We start from the raw sequence: 18,273 nt of genomic DNA, 5'->3' as shown, positions 1-18,273 counted from the left end.
GGTCTGTGATCTGATGTCCGACATCCCAGTGAGAGCGGGAGTCCGTCGAGACGCAGCGTGGATGACATACTCTAGTCCGCCTGTCTTTGGGGGTCTGGCTCCTCGTTCAGAGTTTATGGAGGACGACAGCGGGTGGGCAGTTACAGCAGACGCAGACAAGCCCTCCGATCGCTAGGCTCTCGGCACAGGGTGCGTAATTAGGTGCTAAGCTTGCATAACCGAATATAAAAATAAGCAAATGGATCGTGTGGGATGCCTCGACTCGTGGTATTTCAGCTCCAAAATCTTCAGGCATTCTGCAGATTTCAGCGATAGCAGATACTGTTCACTCCGTGACCCTTTCCCACCCTTTCTCCCCCGACCCTCCCCCTACCCAAGGCCTGCAGGAATTAAGGAGCTAATGCAGGAGGGGGGGGGTGGTGATGGGGTGGGGGAAGGGGAAGCTCCCACACATGATCAGAACAGTGCAGACCAGGGCCGTGCACAGGCTTTGCAGACAAGGGGGGATGTGGAGAACTCCCCTCAGAGTGAGACGTCGGATGGGGGTGTAAGGATCTGTCAGGCAGCTCTGAGTTACACAGCACTGTACATATGGAATAGAGATACAATCACAGAATACAGCTCCTTCTATTGCCTGACAAGAGGGATATTCCTATCACTTTTAGTATAAATGCACCCCCTGGTGGCTAAAACTCTGCATTACAATAAGATTCCAGTTTTTTTTTTTTTTGTTTATAAGTTGTACACTAAGAATTGAAAAAAAATAATATTTATTGAACTTGATTACATAATTACTGAAATATTTTATACAAAATAAATAAAACTTCCCTCTCCAGGAGGCTAAAGGACAATGTGGAAGTAGTGAAGGGTCATCTTCTCCGCAGGGGACAGCACAAGCCGGAGGCCCAGGAGGGTGGAGATGCTGGCGGGCTGGGGGGCGACGGCGGCCGGGCATGGCTAAGGAAGCGCGCTGCCCCGTTCAGGACCACGCCGTCCCGCAGACCTTCCAGGTGAGTCCGGAGGCAAAACAGAAGGTGCTCCAGGGACACGAACTTGCCACGGAGCTCTGCAAGCTGGGGGCGGGAAAGGATTGGTCAGTATCTCCTCGCTGCAGGCGGAGCCGGAGCTGGCGAAGCTGAAAAGGCAGCTCTGCCAGAGGGGACTCTGGGAAACAGGCTGCCTACCTGCATTTCATTGGACTGGATCAGCTTGTCGGTCCACAAGGGTATGGGCCTGGTTCCGGACCGGTCCTGCAGCCCCCGCTGGCTGTGACTCAGCTCCTGCGGGCCGGGGGACCGGGGAGGGGGGTTAATACTGGTGAGGGTGAGTGTGCCCCGAGACAGTTGGCTCGTTTGGCCCCTGGGCCTCACCCGCAGAAGGTGACAGCTGTCCTTGGCATGTGCTTCACAGACCTGCAGACGTTCCTCCTGTTTGATCAGCTCCACCGACAGACTCTGCCAGGGAGATGTAGGCATGCATGACAAAGCGCTCACCCCTGCCGCACCGACGCAGACGGGCCACTGTGGCTCACCTCCACCTCTCTCAGAGCCCCCTCTGGGCTCACCTGCTCCTTACTCGCCGTCGGCATGGTGACGCAGTCGTGCATCTCCTCCAGTCGGTCCCAGCAGCAGCCCAGCCCTTTCAGGGCTTCCTCCGCGGCATTCCGATATACAGTCTGGGCCTGGAACAGAGTCCGCAACGACTGGGACCTGGGGTTTGGGGGGGGGGGGGGGGGGGGGACAGTATGCCTGTCAGTGTCTGGGAAGCAGGGCTCATTGGCTGCCCATGGAAGGCGGAGCTTACAGGCCACCCAGAGGAGGTGGGGCTCCCGGGCCATTCACCGGAGGATTCACCTGCTCTCCAGGTAGCTGCCGATTCTCTGCAGTCTCTCGGCTGGTGTCTCCACCTCCTGGTCCATCCTGCCCCCCTGTGGCTGGGCAGGGAAGACTACTGCCCCCTTCTGGAGGGCCTGAGCAGCCCTCTGCGGGGACAGACACTGGACTGAGGGCTGCACTCACCACACAACTGCAGCACAAAAAATGTATCCGACCCATTTTCCAGAATCAAGGGCGGGTCACAATGATCACAGAGCCCATCTGACGAATCACAGGGCAGGAAAGACTCATTATTTCAATATAATCATTTCTGTCAGCCTGTCATGGCCATTATAACACTGATTATAATCATTAGTGATTAGATAGAAATGTACATTATGTCCAGTGGCACCCAGTGACCTGACCTCCAGCCTGTCAGCGTGCTCCAACACAGCCCCCAGGCTGCCGTCCTGCATCGACTCGGAGCAGAGGAACACGAGCATGCAGCTGAACAGGGCGTGAGTCTCACAGACACTGAGGCCAGGGCTGGACTCTGGGGCTGTCCTGGGGGGCGGGGGGAGGGTGTCAAAAAGGTAGATGTAGGGGGACCCCAAAAAAGCTTAAACTATTTATATTTTAAAATATTCATATAAAAAGGAGTTTGTATGATATAAGTATAAACCGCTACAGTGCATGACGGCATTAATATATGGATGCGGCAAAAGTTTCTCCAGTTAAATAGTCGGGGCCTCATTACTGGTAACATCCAGAGGCGAGACCCTGAAGTACTTAAACTGCCTGTTTATCAAGCCTAAATGTTGTGTAGCTTCAGTGAGATCTTTGATAGCCACGTCAGCTTTACAAACCATATCAGTAATATGTTTAAAACTGCATGTTATCACCTGAGCAGTATTTCAGAGGTCTGAGGTACGACCTCCTTTGGCAATAGTGAGGAAGCTCATTCACGTATTTGTTTATTCAAGACTTTAATAATGCAACTCCCCTCTGCCTGTACTGCCGAAGTGCACGATCAGAGACCTGCAAAGCGCCCAGAACACGGCCGCCAGCATCCTACCCCCCCCCCCCCACACGCATGACAGACCATGTTGCTCCTGTTCTTAGGTCACGTCACTGGATGCCTTCGCAGTATAGAATTGATTTCAAGGATTTTCTGTCGGTTTTTAAATATCTACCTGCTCTTGCCCCTGTCTGCCTCCTGTCTCCTTTATTGTGAATGTTTTCGGCACTTTTAAAAAAAATATTGCTTATCCTTCATTTTTTTTTATTCATTATTGTGCTGAATTCACGTCTTTGCATTCTAAGTACTCATATCTATCTATGATATGCACCTATTTTCATGCTGGCCCACTTCATTTATACCCATCTTCCCACACTTACTTATCTCTATATGGAAATTGTTAGATGTGACATTGTGCACTTCTATTTTTGAATTTTCTCATATCTGTATCTGATTATTGTAGTACCGCCTGAATCTTGTCTGTCTGCAGCAGAACCCCCTCTAGTGGTCATGTGGAGCAGCACACTCGCCTGGCTGGTGCGAACTGCCGCACACAAAGCACTCCTTTAGGTTTCTCTGTTCTCAGTAACCCACTTTCACATCATTAAGTCCACATCACATTCTAATTAGAGGATGGACAAAGAGGCCGGTGTGAAGCAGCTCGTGTCACAGAATGTGATCAAACATAGTTAATTGGAGGAAAGACAAAAATTGACAATAACGAGGCCGAGCATGTCAGTGTCTGACTGGATGAGGGCCCTGGGTTCGGTGAAGTACAGAGGGATCACCGTGGCGATTGCCGGCAGCTTACCAGGCCTGTGGACGTGCCTCGCTCCTCTCCACAGCCTCCTCTGCCTGCAGGAGGTGCATCCCCCGCTGGGTAGGGGATGAGGAGCAGAGGGAGCGCGTCAAATCAGAGAAGAGACCCACTTATACCCCCTTCACAAAGCACTGTACTATCTAAAACCTAAGCCATGCTGGTGAAATGCCATGGGGGGGGGGGGGGGGCACAAGACCCCCTTTTGGAGCTGAAATTTGCGATCCTGCCACCTCCCATGCGGACTTACTGGCTGCTTGTGGTAGTGAAGCAGGGTCCTGATGCTGAAGATGCACAAGCCCAAGCCAGTCCACAGCCCCGCAGCCAGCCAGAGCCTCTGACATGCCTGGGAAAGGCTGAGGGATGGGAACAAGGGCGCCTCCCTGTGGCAGACTGCCCACATCACACCTACCAGGAGAACGGTGCTCCATCGCTGACACAGCTGCTGTGTGGATCTGACACGAGAGGGAAGGCACTCGGTATCTCACACAGGTCATTTATTCCTAACTTTGTGGGGACCATCCATTCATTTCTATGAGCATAACCCTAATCCCAACCATGATGACCTTAACCCCCACCCAGCCATAACCTTAACCGTAAATAACCAAACAAAATACAAAACTTTTAACAATTTTAGTTTTGACCGCAGTCACAGATTTTTTATCAAACTGAGGTTTATATTGTGGTAACCTGAAAACTTTTAGTTTGTGGGGACAGTTAACAGGTTTTACCACATTGTTGGGATATCTGGTCTCCACAATATAGTAAATACATACCTACACCACACACACACACACACACACACACACACACACACACACACACACACACACACACAGGCAGAGATGGTGATCAGGTCTTCCCCGGGTCAGAGCAAACATGCCAGACCGACCAAAATAGAGGAACCGACAGCATAGCCCCGAAAGGGGAAGTCTACTCACTCTGACTTCACGATGGCGACAATACTGTGTATTGTGCATCGAGATTTGTGGACCGAGTCACACGCGTCGGTGAATAAGCCCCGACTGCATGCCATGGGCTCACCCGTCCCTCAGCCTAGCCTGATAACCCACAGCAGCTGGCTAAATAAGTCCTGCCACGGCCACTACTGAGAGCTGATTCGCTGCACCTGGGAACAAACCCAAACACCTGAACCTGATTGGGCTGATTAGGAAGCCCCAAGGCCCGCCTCCTGTCTGTCAAAGCCTGGCACACTCACATCGGCCCGTGAGGACTCCCGGTCATCCTGTGTCGCTACTCCGGGTGCCGGAGGATGCGCCAATCCGGTCCCCCAGGCTGCTGAGCGCTGGCTTGGTGCCGGCCTTTACCCGCTGAGGAGTCTTGGGACGCCGCGCGGCTGGTTCTCTGCCCGCGGCTTCAGTGCGCCCTCCGAGCCATCCTGCCGGCTAATTGGCGTTTGAGGAATGCAGAACTGGCTGTTTGCTCGGTGCCAGGCCACGCCCATCACTGAGGCGCGTGCTGGAATGTCAGCCAGGCCTCCCCGTGACACGTCGTCCTGGAATCGCCGACGTGACGCCTGAGCCGAGGGAGTATCCCGCTGAATATTGTATGGTAAAGGTGCCCACCCCCTGCTGCTAAACGGGGTTCTGGGGCCCCTCCGCCGACAGATAAACGCTGCAGGCTGAACTATGTGATAGTGACCCTCCCACCAGCTTCAAGACATTCAAAATGGTTTTGACCTCAAACACAACAAAGCCAGAAATGAACTTCATAAATTCAGAGGTCTATCATGAGGTCCGTCGTATCTCCACAGCGTGAAGAGTAAACATCTCAACTTGCCTTTACTGATAACTATCAACAGCAAAGGAAACGGAGGCGGGATATAAAACGATTTCTTTAATTTTCCAACACTAATGACAACAGGACAGCTTTACTTGAAACAATGGGAATCTCTGTACAGCAAAGGAAACTAATCCGTTCTTAATAATACTTCTTTTTTATACATTGTACAAGTTTATCCGGAGAGTATGCTCTGAAAATTGGGAAAATAAATATGGGAAAGGACTCCCTTCTGTGCCCCCGGATGCTGGAAGCCACAGCTGAAAGTACACAACACACTGAGAAGGGTGACGGCCCCTGGGGATTAAGGGCTGGGAGTCAGTGGGGGTTATAACCATGGAGACAGAACTGCGAACGGGACTTTAGAGTCTGCTCAGACTGCAAAAGGGTTCTCACAGTGCACCTTAAAAGGCAGAGTCACACGGTCAATCCCAATCCTTCCACTGACCATGTTTTTACAGACGGTCTGACTCTGATCAGTTACGGTCTATTTTTGGCTTTTAGTAGATGCGTTCAGCCATGTAATGAAACAGGGCGTTGTGGGTAATGGGGCTGCTGGGAAAAAAAAAAACAAAATCAGGTCACAAATCACTAGTTCTTCCTTCCCGATTCAAGCTTATTTCCAGTTAATACTTCTTAGGGGTCTCAGTGGGCGGGGCACGATGGCGTCAGGTTTGACGTATGTAACACTAGCCTTTTTCCATCTTCTGCTCCCACAACACTGAAGAGGAGAGACAGGTTTTCTGAATGCAGTGAAAACATGATCAAAAGTAAAATCGAATGAGGAATGCAACATTAACACAAAGGGGCTGGTTGGCCGTTCCGGAAAAACCAGCCGTCCCAGAGCAGCTGCCAATCCTGCGTTCCATAGAGTCTAACCACTCCGTGAAAGGCGTCTCGGTCACATGACCCTCTGCCCCGTTTTCTTTGCTTTAAGGTGCTTTAACGGCTCACTTGGGCCTGAAATATAGCCAAGCGAGACTGCCGGTCAAAATGAGGCTTTGGAATCACCGGGGGGGGGGGGGGGGGGTAATGGCAGGTGGTTACAGACGCCTCTGAACCAGAAAATAAAACCTGCAATGTCTCCTCTCAGCTTCCCGAGCAAATTTGGCATCTGACGGTCAGTGTCCAAGGCCAGTCAGGCCCCCCCTCGCCAGTCGGTGGGGGCAACGTGGTCGATAAATCATCACGGCTTGGCGATGTGGACCTCGCTGGCGCCCCCACCATTGGTGGTGGTGGTGATGATGTACTGCGTGGTGGCCGGCTGCTGCTCCAGCTGCTCGGTCTGTACCGGGGTGACACTCGCACCTACGCCGGCCTGCTTGGAGTCCAGCTCCGTCTGCCCCTCCGAGATGACGTAGTGGGTCTGGGGGGGGAGGGGCACGGGTCAATGCAGGTCAGCACGGCTTTACGGTCCCCGCAATCACCAAAACCTCTCTATGCGGCTGGAAGTTCACTGACTTATTCCCTGTAGGGGTCACAGCTATGTGAAAGACAACAGCAGGATGCACAGGGACGCCCAAATCGAGCCCCCAGCAGCTTACCGTTTTGACCTGGCCTGTGTTTACGGCCGTGACTGGAGTTCCTGCCTCCGCGATCACGTACTGAGCATGGGGGAGCGCCATCATCTGGATCTCTGAAGCTGGGGTAGGGGGGTTGTTATTAGATGGGGTCCAAGCACAGCGCTGTCCAACACTCATCAAATCGGACCACACTCACAGTAACCCCTGTAGTTCCAGTTTCCGGGTAGGTAGGCGTGCTGCACTGCCCCCTGTTGTTGGGAGGATGACGTCTGCAAGGCGTGGCTCTGGGCGAGGGTCACAGGGGTCAGCTGGGCGGGGCTCAGCTCCTGGGCCGCCTGCTGGGACGAAGGGCTCAGCGGCTGACCGGCCACCTGTGAGGATGACGTGCAGATTCCGGCATGAGTCTCACCGCGAAAGTTCCCCCTCCCTCACCATACTCACAAGCTGCCGGGGGGGGGGGACGCAGACTCACCTGGGCCGCTGGCTCGGCAACCTGCACGTGCTGCACCTGGATGGAGTGTTGGCTGTAGCTGTGGGGGTCGTGCAGCTGGCTAACATCCACCGTGGAATGCTGGGAATGGGGAGATGAGGCCTGCAGACACAACAGGGAGCCCATGAATGCAAGCAGGGGCAGAACTGGAACAGTGGCGAGCCAATCAGCGTGCTCCGGGGGAGGCCCAGGACCGCTGGGAGCCAATCAGCGTGCTCCGGGGGAGGCCCAGGACCGCAAGGAGCCAATCAGCGTGCTCCGGGGGAGGCCCAGGACCACGGGGAGCCAATCAGCGTGCTCCGGGGGAGGCCCAGGACCGCAAGGAGCCAATCAGCGTGCTCCGGGGGAGGCCCAGGACCGCAGGGAGCTAATTGGTGTATGGTGGGGTAGGATGGAGACAGCAGGGCACCAATACATATACACCAGGGTGGGACAGGGGTAGAAACAGCAGGGAGCCAATCAGCTTATGCTGGACATAAAGAGATGGGCAGGACCACGGTCCTACCTGTGCCACCTGGACGACCTGCAGCTGAATGTGCTGCGGCTGGCCCAGTCCACCCCCCGCCTGCGACACTGGGATGTACTGGATGCGTTGGTAATCCCCCTGGGCCGTGCGGTAGTCTGTGGTCAGCGTCTGGGACAGCTCCGTCATAGCCTGGGTCAGGAGGTCGGTGGTCTGGTGGGAGAGGGGGTCATCAGGAAGGACACGTGGGTGAGCTGGAGCAAGCGATGGGGCCTCGCTTACCACCACGGCCTCCGCAGTGGCCCCGTCGGCGATGACGGCCGGCGTGCTGCTGATGACAGTGGTGGCCAGGGGCGCTTGCACCGTGTTGGCAAGTTGCGCAAATTCCGGGTGCTTCTTCCGTATGTGCTGTACCATCTTGGTCTGTGGGAACACAGGACGGATCAGACGGGGATCAGATGAGGCACGGCAGGCTGCGGGGGGGGCTCACAGGGGCGGGGGGGCTACCTTGCTGCTGTACTGCTTGGCGCAGTGAGGACAGCAGACGGGTGCCGTGGCAATGGTGCCTGTCAGCTGGGTGTGCGTGCTGATCATGGGGTCGGGCTCCCCGGGGCCGGCCGGCCGCAGCTTGCGGATGCTGGGGGGGAGCTCGGCCCCCGGGTGGTTCTTCAAAATGTGCGCCTTCCGCTTGCTGGCGCTCTTGTACACCTGTTGGGGGAGCAATGGAGAACGCAGTGAGCATGTCCACAAGGCGCGGGGGTGTGTCCACAAACGCTATAGGCACCACCTTCTAGGTCCTACTGGCCACAAGTTGACATGTGCTTCATATAGTGGGGGGGGGGGGGGGGGGTGAGGGTGTTTGTAGGCGGGCCGGCGAGGACCTTGTCACAGTACTGGCAGAAGTAGTCCCTGTTGGGCTTGATGATGGGAAGTGTGAGTTCCGGCACCTCATCGATCCGCATCTCCGGGTGTCGTTTGGACAGGTGGTTGACCTATGAGGACACGGGATACAGTGAGGAAAGGCGGTGCCAAGATCACCGCCCACTAGCCCGGCAGTGGGGCCCCAGGGGCCACTTACCAACATGCCGCGACGCCGAAATCCCATCATGCACAGCCGGCACTTGAACATGAAGCTCTCGAAGTCCGTGGTGGGTACCTTCTGCTTCAGTGTCTTGGAGCGGTGGATGCGGTCCGCCTTCTTGGCCTCGCGCTCCGGATTGTGCATGCGCTGCATGTGCTCCCGCAGCTTGTCCTTCCGCTAGCGGGAGACGGGCCACCGTTACGAGTTTGTGGTCAGACCGCGAGAAATGCAGGGAGCCGCCACCCAGGTCCCAGCCCCACCTTGAACTGCTTGCCGCAGGTGGAGCACAGGAAGTCCTTCCGGTCCGAGTGACGGAGCATGTGGAGGCGTAGCTTGTCGGGCCGACAGAAGGCCTTCTCACACTCCGTACACTGGAAGACCTTTTCTGAGTGGAAGCTGCGCACATGTTTCTTCACCTGCAGGGGGCGACACAGAACCAAAAAAACCTGGATCATCAAGCAGGGAGCCCCTACACACACAGCCCTCAATACCAGCGGGTCGGACCTGGATGAAGTCTGTGAAGGTCTTCTTGCACGACGGGCAGGAGAAGCAGCCGTCCACCAGGTGGATCCCCACATGCTCCTTGAGCAGGTCCAGCCGGTCGAAGGAATCTGTGCAGAACAGGCAGGAGTAGGTCCTCTGCTCGGCGTGGAGGTGCAGATGCTCCTCTAGGGCGGCGCTGCTGAGGAAGCCTTTGTTGCACGTGTGGCAGGTGAGCGGGCAGCTGCCGTCCCGGCCGTGGTACCGGAAGTGCTGGTCTAACTTGTCCTTGTCCCGGAAGGCTTTGCCGCACCGAGAACACCTGAAGGGCCGGAAGCTCTTTCGGATGAAGAGGTGCTGAAGGGCAGCATTCTGTCGGGACAAGGGCAGGCCGCGTTACCGGGTCACCCAGAGAGAGGGCCAATCACCCCACCCAGGAGAGCCAGAAACATTAAGCTACTTGGTAAGTGTCTAAAATGAAGCGGGGAGTTCTTGGCTCGGCTAAGTCTCCTGCCTCTTTTCAGCACACTAGCGAGCAATGGTGGCACGGGGGGGGTCATCCTCCCCCTTCAGGTCACCTACCTGTAAATCCATCTTTGCATGAAGGTGCAGCGGGAGAGAGAGACACACACACTGCAGTCAACGTAACACAGTGCAGAGAAGCAGGACAGGCTGGCCTGCGGGGGGCGTGCACCTTACCCGAATCCGTTTGGCCCGTCGCATGTCCTGTGGTGTCAGGTGGGGGTCCAGCTGGCCTCCGAGGGACGGGTCATCCTTGGTAGGCTCGGAGGTGGTGTCGGTGCCAGAGGGTGGGGGGGCCGCGTCTGCGGCAGGCTCTGCACCAGGGGGCATTTCCGAAAGCGTCGTCTGGGCGTCCATCTGGCCCATGGCCGCACCCTGCGCCCCCAGCTCCACCCCCTTCAGCCCATTCAAGGCCCCCTCCACCGCATCTGCAAAAGCCCCCTTCCCTGCAAAGGCCAGCATCTCCTGCAGGACAAATGGCCAGTGACAGCCTGCCGTGTAAAAGGGCGCACACACACACACACACACACGCACACACACACACACGCACACGCACACGCACACGCACACGCACACACGTCCTGTGATTATGCTGTAACAGGAGGGTACCTTGGTCTTATCCTCATTGCTCTCTGCAGGGGTGTCCAGCCGGATGAACTTCGGAGGCCTCCCTGGCCGGCGGCCCGTCCCAAACCGCCTCCTTCCCCGGCCACGACTCCGGCCCCGGGCCCTGCTCGGGGGAGGGGGTAGCATGGATGAGTCAGATCAGCCAAATTCAGCTCTGAAGGCTTCTCTCACAGGAAGGAGCACTAGCATGTAGCTTATTCTACTTGTACTTGTACAGATGACAGCAAAGCTTTTGAGTCCTTGAATCCCTTTGCTTATTTTAACTTGATTGTGAGGTTGTTACCTCTAACATTTGTGTTTTTGTCTCACCGGCTGACGAAGTCCAGCTTGTCATCGTGCATGTTCAGGTGCTGCTGGAGCTGCTCAGAACTCATGAAGCGGCGGTTACACTCGTAACACGGCCAGTTCTTCTCCTGCTCCCTCAAGACTGGGGGGCACAAGAATGGGGGGAGGGGTCACACAGGGGCACTCGCTAATGCAAACTCAGCCATTTCCCCCATGCTTGCTATAAGCACCTTTCCTCTCTTCATCTGTAACGTTGTAGATCTTCTGGTTGACAAATTCGGCATACGATGCTGCATACCAGACCTGCACCAGAGAAGAAACACCAAGTTTGTAGGTTAGTTACAGTGACCTACTAACAATGCTGACCAACAGTGCTCGTGGGGGGGGGGGGGGGGGGGCTGCTGGGCGCACCTTGAGCTCCTGCTTGGGCTGGATGTTCTTGATGGTAGTGTAGAAGATGTCTGGCCCATACTGGTAGGCGACCAGGTTCTGCTCCAAGTGGTTCTGCGCGGGCCTGACAAACATCAGCCAGTTGCAGAGCTCCTCGTCGGAGAGATCCAGCCACAGGTCCTCCTTCTTCTCTCCATCTTTGGCCAGGTCCAGCATGCAGACCTGCAGGGGGTGATCATGCGCAGAGTAACTTGATGGGACTGTTGCAGCAGCCAGAGGTGGAAATTTCAGTTCCAGAAAGTCCAAATCCAGACCAAGGTTTTCAACCAACCAGCTGAGAATAAAGAGTCACAGCCACACTGGCTGGCTGAAACAAAATCTTGGTCCGGATTTTTACTTTCTGAAATTTCCACCTCTGGCAGCAGCTAACAAACAACCCCAAACTTTCACCAAGGGTACAACTGCATGTCCCTCAACACAAACCCATGAGCTATGGAGAACACAGTTCTGTTCTACAGCATCCACACTGAGACACGGCGACTTGCCTTGAGGTGGATGTACCCGTCCTGCAGTTCGCTCTGCCGGACCAGGGGAGCCTCCACAGGACCAAACTGTGTGCGCTTGGGGATGCGACGCTTTGAGTAAACTCCGCCCTGGAAGCGATCCACATAGAGGACCAGCGGCAGGCTGGCGCGCGCCTTGGACAGCACAGGCCGGTTGGCGATGGGGTGCAGCGGGCCATGTTTCAGGCACACCGAGGGGTTGGCATTATTACATTCCTCACACCCTGTGGGGGGGGGGGGCACTTCCCTTAGCATACTGTTTCAATTTCCACCCATAATATTCCACAGGCCACCGGATTATGTCACGGTCATGTGGTCGCTGGCATGTCCTGATACTGCCGAGTACGAAGTGTCCCTGGGTCAACGAGGGAGGGGTTTCGAGTTCTTTAACCAATCAACGTCTTCATTGTGTGGCATAATTGCATTAATTAAAACTAGTGTTTAATGTTAAGCGTGCACAGATTTGTGAAGTACCTGATTTATGGTGTGTGCCTTTTGTTAAGGGACAAACCACAGGAATATGCTCACCTGCAAAGGCTGTACAGAGTGATGCAAGAGCGCGGCGATTTCATAGCAATATTGATAACAAAAATAACAATAGTAATGAGGCTTGAAACAGCAACCTTCCGATCACAAGCACAGAGGCATGGCTGGAAGCCATGAGAGAACAAAAGTGAACAAATGTGATGTCATATAAGGAAGACTGTGATTGGTTAACGAAGTAAAAACACAGGCCCCTCCCTTGATGACCCATGGACACCTTGCGAAATCGGGTTCTCCCGGTCACTGCAGAGAGACAGACGTACAGAGAGTCTGGGGGTTAAATGGCTGGAGGGGGGCCGGCTCCCAGTCATCCAGGTCTGAGTCGTCCCCTTCCTCATCATCCTCCTCATCTTCGGAGTCCACTGTCGAGTCCGTGGCCCCAAGAGGGCTGGTAGAGGGATCCCCCACACTCGCCAGGGTGGGAAGGGATGCACTGGAAACAGACAGCGCCCCCTGTGGAAAGACAGTAAATTAAATAACTAACATCCTAAAAACGTATTCTGCAGTAAATGCAGATTTTGCATGACAACTGAAGACACCCCCATACCCCACTCTAATTTCATTAGCAGAGCATTCTGGGATCTCCCAGTAAGAACTCAATTATAATAAAGGCGCAGTACCAAAAACGTACTGTTGGGGGCACTGTTCTTACCTGAGACACAGGCTCCAGAATAGCAGAGGGTGCCTCTGCAACGTTACTCAGCACATGCAGGTTGGCTGTGTTCATATTTTGCCCACTGGGCAACAACACGGTCACCTGAGCCAGGGACAATGGCTTTGTTAGCGTGTCGTCTTGAAATGCAGTTTGCTGGCCCAGCCCTGGGTGGCGCTGCTTACCTGTTGGGTGGTTCCATCCTGCTGTATGTACGCCACCTGGGGCTGGTCAGTGAAAACGGCCTGTAAGAGAAGGCGTGAGACAGTCAGCTGCGCCGCCAAAGGCGAAACGGTCGCAGCCCGCCCACCGGGACTCACCTGCGTGCCGTCAGCCGGGTGGATATACACCAACGTGTGCTCCGACGGCTCCACCGCAGCATAGGACGTGCCGTCAGCCGCATAGACTACCTGCTGCTGCCCGCGCTCCGGCTGCTCGCCGCTGTACACGATCTGGGCCACAGCACCGGCCTCAAAGTGTACCTGGAACAACCCAGCACAAAGCCACTCAGCGGCAATGACCTCACTGGCCCACGCTCGAGGATTCCAGGGAACAGTCAGCTTAGTGAGGAGCACGCAAGCTCCAAAACGTCCCCCAGCACCAGGATCCCAACAGACTTTCACCACAATTCCAAGTCGGAGGGGGTGTCTGGAGTGGCCAGGGGCCCAGCGACTCGCTGCCCCCTCTCAGACGATCAGTAAGATAGGGCACAAACCTGCGTGGTACTGCCAGGCTCGCCGCTGGCACCTTGGTTCCACGCAGGGGATGCCTCTTGCTTGGTCTCCATAAGAGCCACCCTACTCCTCCCCTCGGAAAGGGTTCCTACAGCCTCCTCTGCCGCTCACGCCACACCTGCAGCTGGCGGGAATCCTGGGGCTTGCTAAATGGGGGGGGGGGGGGGGGGGGGGGGGGGGAGTGAGTCAGGTCAGAAGGCTAAAGGCCCACCTCTCCCAGCTGGACCTGATCCTTTCAGCCATACATCAGATCACAAAGGAAAATGACAGTTAAACAGTTATGACTTTAATAAAAACCACAAACACCTCTTACAATGTGATATGTTGTGGGAGAACAGAAGGGCTTAAAGGAATATAAATGCATCACATCTTCTTGAGGTACGATCCTGTGTCATTACTGATTTAAACTGGTGTTTATTATATTATATGATTAGATCGCATGCTTTATTTGACATGCCACTATCATGCCTTGCATTTATTTGGTAGCAGTTCACTGAGAACCCTCAGCTGAATGGGCGGCTGTGGGACTTTTTCATTATTGATTTAAAATAAACACTACACACCGCTAGGCTAACAAAATAGCCGATTAGCACTAGCTGACAGGTAACCGTGATTCTGGTTGAAAGCCACAAAAGCACGGCGTGCGCAGACCGGCCTGCCCGGCGATGAGGCAGATAGGCAGCAGACTCGCCTGCCGTCGCCCGGAGCGGTCAGTCTACTCGCAGCGTGGGGGTACAAGAGATGCATACTGGGGGGAGGCAGCCGGCAAGCGGCCGGGGGGAGCGGCGCTCTAACGCACTCGGCCGCGGGGACACAGTGCACGGGAGGCAATGAGCGCACATCGGCCGAGTTTTGAGTGCAAACCGGGGCGACGGCGGATTTATCAGCCGGCGCCCCCCCTGCTCTGACCCCTCAGGTTCTGAGTTCCAACCGGACCATACCACAAAAAGCGGAGCCGCGGAAACCCGGGAGCCGGGTGCCGCACAAAGCCCACGGCACCGGGCGCAGAGCTTCTGCCACGCCGGCCCCGAGCACCTACCGGCGGGGGCCTAGTGTGTGGGGGTCGCACGGCGACACCTCGTCGGCACGGACGTCCACATTTTCTGCGAGCCCCGAATATTTGGAACAGACCCACCCGTCCCCCCGCCATAGTTGAGCCCAGCCCTGATTCTGCCGCAGAACGAGGAAGGAGGCTCCTCCATTTTGGGTGGGACTAAAACAACAACGACCACGGATGAACGGACCCGCGAAAACACGCACATTATTACCGAGAGAGAAACGCGGGCCGTCCACCACTATGAAATAGATACTTACAATGGCGAGCCTTGGCGGCGAAACTTTGGGTTTGGCGCGACGGCGCCCTCGATTTTTGACGATTTTAATGAAAACGCACAAGTAGACCTTACCTCAGAATGGTAGCTGCAGAGATGGCCGCATTGCATATATTAACATAATCTGCCTGGCAACAGGGGGGAATGTGCGCGTCGATTGGCGACGGATGGGAAAGGGTAAAAAACAAATTGACAAACTGATTTGGAAGCAAAGAACGAACTTGGTCGTACATAGGGTTCCGCCGAGGCGTCGCTATGCGTTGTTGTGTTTTTGTGTCTTTGTGTCTGTGTCATTTTAAACACAAGTTTAGTTTGTCATTTTAAAAAATATGCCGCTAGCTCGCTTTCCACGAAAGGACCAATCACAACGTCCTGTCGTTTTACGCTTTAGCCAATAGGAAAAATCAGTTCAGTTGTCCAATAGAATTTTTTTAAATACCTCATTGAGTATGGTGCCTATACGATGTTATTCTATTACTAAAGGAACTTGTTTTGCACTTGCTATGTAGGTGTTCATAACTTTGTCCATCTGAGCGCGCCCAATACTTAGAAATGATGTATATATAATATATATAGGTTTTATGACTATTTGAAAATTTGCTGACATTTATTAAAATGAACTGTATTTGGAATTATTTATGAATTTCAGTATGCTTTTTAACAGGTTACCATCTCGACGAGCGAATTGGTACTATTTTATACAGCTTCACCCATTTAGGTGTAGTAGGTTTGGGAAGCGACTAACATGAAATTCAGGTTTGGTGAGATTGATAGTTTTACCGCTTTAAAAGGTCCGGTTTTGATTTATAATGGACGTTTACTCCCTGAATTGATACGTCATTACCCATCTGCAGAGGTATATAAATACAAGATTACTGGAATTATTGCATGGTTCCCACTGTCCAGATTTTGAAACTGCAAGACTGTGACACATAGAAAGTTGCATTCAGTTTTTTTGCCATTGAAAATGATAATTTAATAATAATATTTAATCATTATATTTCAATAATAAAAAAGATAGTTTGGGGAGGGGATGATTTAAGAGTCTGAGTCAAGTTTGACTGGCATTTGGTGGGTGGGTGTCCATAGCAACCAACCTAATAGCTGCTGGGAAGAAGCTCTTGTGAAAACATGCAATGTGCATGATATTTTTCAGTTTTTAGACAGTTTATAGTGGATATTTGGTCTCAAGCACTACCAACGTGTGTATAAACGGGTCATTTATACATCCGGTGCTTCAGCATATCGATGCGCGCACCTTGACTGAAGAGAGATCTTATCCACTCGTTTGCTACAGAAGTTGTGTATGTTTGACACACGTTTACCTGAGCGATCTGGGTATCTCACAGTCATGAGTCACCTTTCGCCCTAGAGCTCAGGCCTTCCTCTGAATGGCGGGTTCCTGCTCCGAACCCGACACAAGTAACAGCAGAAGCTAAAAAGTGAGAGTCTGCACTGGAGGACGAATATTCAGTATAATAGGCAGAAGTATGCCTGTTATAAGGATAGGCCTATTATACGCTAAGAACTGACGACATGACTGAAGATCAGTATTCATACGTTTGTACTGGATTGGACTCTTCATTGTGTTTATTGAACACAATGAAGAGTTTTTTTTCTGGAAATCCTGTCCCCGATATTAAAACTGTATCAGAAAGCTCGGGGAACGTTCCAGAAGGTCCGCAGTTTGCTGGAACGTTTGTCTGCCTGCCACGTCATCACTCTGTTGCTCCCACGGCGATGGGCTTGCCGAACAGGCATGGTTTCAGCATGATGTCGAAAGTCGCACGTCTCCATGTCCATCACAGCACACGACGTCACGAAGTTCTAATCAAAGCACTTTCTGCCTGTATTGCACAGCCTGGCGGCTGCTTGCCCCCCTTCCTTTCTGAGAAATCTTTTACCCCAACACAGTCACTTAATCAGCAAAAGCAACAGGGATGAATTAGCTATACAAGCAATAAATGCCTCTCCCCAAAAAAAATAACCCAGTGAGTTGAAACACTAATACGTGCATTCACAGAAAGTTTCTCTTTATTAAATTACTATATATGGTCACGATTAAATGAGCAAAGTAACAGCAAATAGTAAAGCTTTTGTTAGATAGTAGCTATTCATTGTAAAATGGGCTGTGGATGGCATGTCTCTTTAATGGTTACGGCAAACAACATGACTGCGATTATGAAGAAGATTCTGTACATGCTGTGTCTATTCTTATCCTTCTGCTTGTAGGCGTCTATGAGACAGTAATGACGCGGTAGCAACCGCCTCCAACCGTCTGAAAACTGGCTGTCATTCTGAAGCAAATGTCTCTTCACAGATCTTTTACGGTCCCCAGCCATGGCGCTGCAAACCAGAAGATCAGACGTGAACGACATATCTGTCTTGTGTTTGTAATCTGTGGTATTCACCTGGGGAAACCGTAAAATGCTGAAGATGTGAAATGATTAAGGACTGTTTCTGACAGTCTTCCACAATGTAACGTGGAAGGGTTTGCCTCATCATTTTGGTGGCACATGCCGAGCATCTTGGCTGTTTCTTTACTTAGCTGTGGGTTCCATTACTCCTGTCTGCTCATCTTCTCAGTCCCAAATGGTCCAGTTCCAAATGGGCCACTTGAGGACCGGTTCCAAATTTTCCAAAGCATGGGAACCGTACGCCTCTGAGCTTATCGATGCCGGCAGGTGCGCATTGATTGTAAATTAACGTCATACATGTGCATCTAGCGTTGCCATAAAAAAGGGATCATCATGGCAGAGAGGAAGAAGCGGAGTCACTATTTTTTCCAAGTTGTTTTAAGACAGTTTAAGAAAAGCTGCATTGTAATTTAAAATGCAGTGATGGAGCAGCAGAAAGACTCAGACATGCTGGTCACAGTTGTGTGGCTGCTGCTCTCACTGCACTGAAGTCACTGACCTGTAGGCAGTATTCAGTTTCCAATGTCAGATAATAAAGCAGTTGTATTGACACTGAAAACCTGTGTAGCTGTACTTCTTTGCTCATAGAAATTTGGGTCAAAGATCGATAAGGTAATCGAAGAAGAACCAGATCAATAAGCTGAATCAATAATGACATTGGAGTGAATAAAATCTTACCAATTTCCATCCGTAGTTCCACCTCACAAAGACCCCCACTCTCCG

General features: G+C 53.0%; 2 protein-coding genes across 5 annotated transcripts; both read right to left on the bottom strand.

Annotated features, from left to right (window-relative positions):
- Positions 1-753: 753 nt before the first annotated feature.
- LOC125711751 (uncharacterized) lies at positions 754-5,370 on the bottom strand. Of its 2 annotated transcripts, none has more exons than XM_048980990.1 (9): positions 4,869-5,370; positions 3,900-4,104; positions 3,644-3,708; positions 2,240-2,378; positions 1,854-1,981; positions 1,532-1,709; positions 1,371-1,454; positions 1,185-1,280; positions 754-1,073 (listed from the first exon to the last, which is right to left on the bottom strand). In XM_048980990.1, the coding sequence occupies exons 1-9, from the start codon at positions 4,892-4,894 to the stop codon at positions 870-872; spliced, it is 1,125 nt and encodes a 374-aa protein (XP_048836947.1). In that variant the 5' UTR covers positions 4,895-5,370; the 3' UTR covers positions 754-869. The 2 variants fall into 2 exon arrangements, with proteins under 2 accessions (XP_048836947.1, XP_048836946.1); XM_048980989.1 differs by lacking the exon at positions 4,869-5,370 and adding an exon at positions 4,591-4,862.
- Positions 5,371-5,491: 121 nt separating this feature from the next.
- On the bottom strand, positions 5,492-15,705 carry prdm10 (PR domain containing 10). Of its 3 annotated transcripts, none has more exons than XM_048980979.1 (23): positions 14,842-15,705; positions 13,784-13,948; positions 13,389-13,550; positions 13,254-13,313; positions 13,069-13,173; positions 12,680-12,869; positions 11,856-12,097; positions 11,332-11,532; positions 11,151-11,223; positions 10,945-11,062; positions 10,618-10,738; positions 10,186-10,473; positions 9,511-9,858; positions 9,267-9,422; positions 9,004-9,183; positions 8,807-8,917; positions 8,433-8,633; positions 8,208-8,348; positions 7,968-8,138; positions 7,445-7,564; positions 7,169-7,343; positions 6,994-7,091; positions 5,492-6,815 (listed from the first exon to the last, which is right to left on the bottom strand). In XM_048980979.1, exons 2-23 carry the CDS (start codon positions 13,853-13,855, stop codon positions 6,636-6,638), a joined length of 3,513 nt encoding a protein of 1,170 aa, XP_048836936.1. In that variant the 5' UTR covers positions 13,856-13,948; positions 14,842-15,705; the 3' UTR covers positions 5,492-6,635. The 3 variants fall into 3 exon arrangements, with proteins under 3 accessions (XP_048836936.1, XP_048836935.1, XP_048836937.1); XM_048980978.1 differs by having other exon boundaries at positions 15,117-15,705; XM_048980980.1 differs by having other exon boundaries at positions 15,209-15,705.
- Between the last annotated feature and the right edge of the window lie 2,568 nt (positions 15,706-18,273).

Source organism: Brienomyrus brachyistius, chromosome 17, assembly GCF_023856365.1.
Source record: "Brienomyrus brachyistius isolate T26 chromosome 17, BBRACH_0.4, whole genome shotgun sequence".
NCBI classification, from domain to species: Eukaryota; Metazoa; Chordata; class Actinopteri; order Osteoglossiformes; family Mormyridae; genus Brienomyrus; species Brienomyrus brachyistius.
This window is presented reverse-complemented; position numbering and strand designations above follow the sequence as displayed.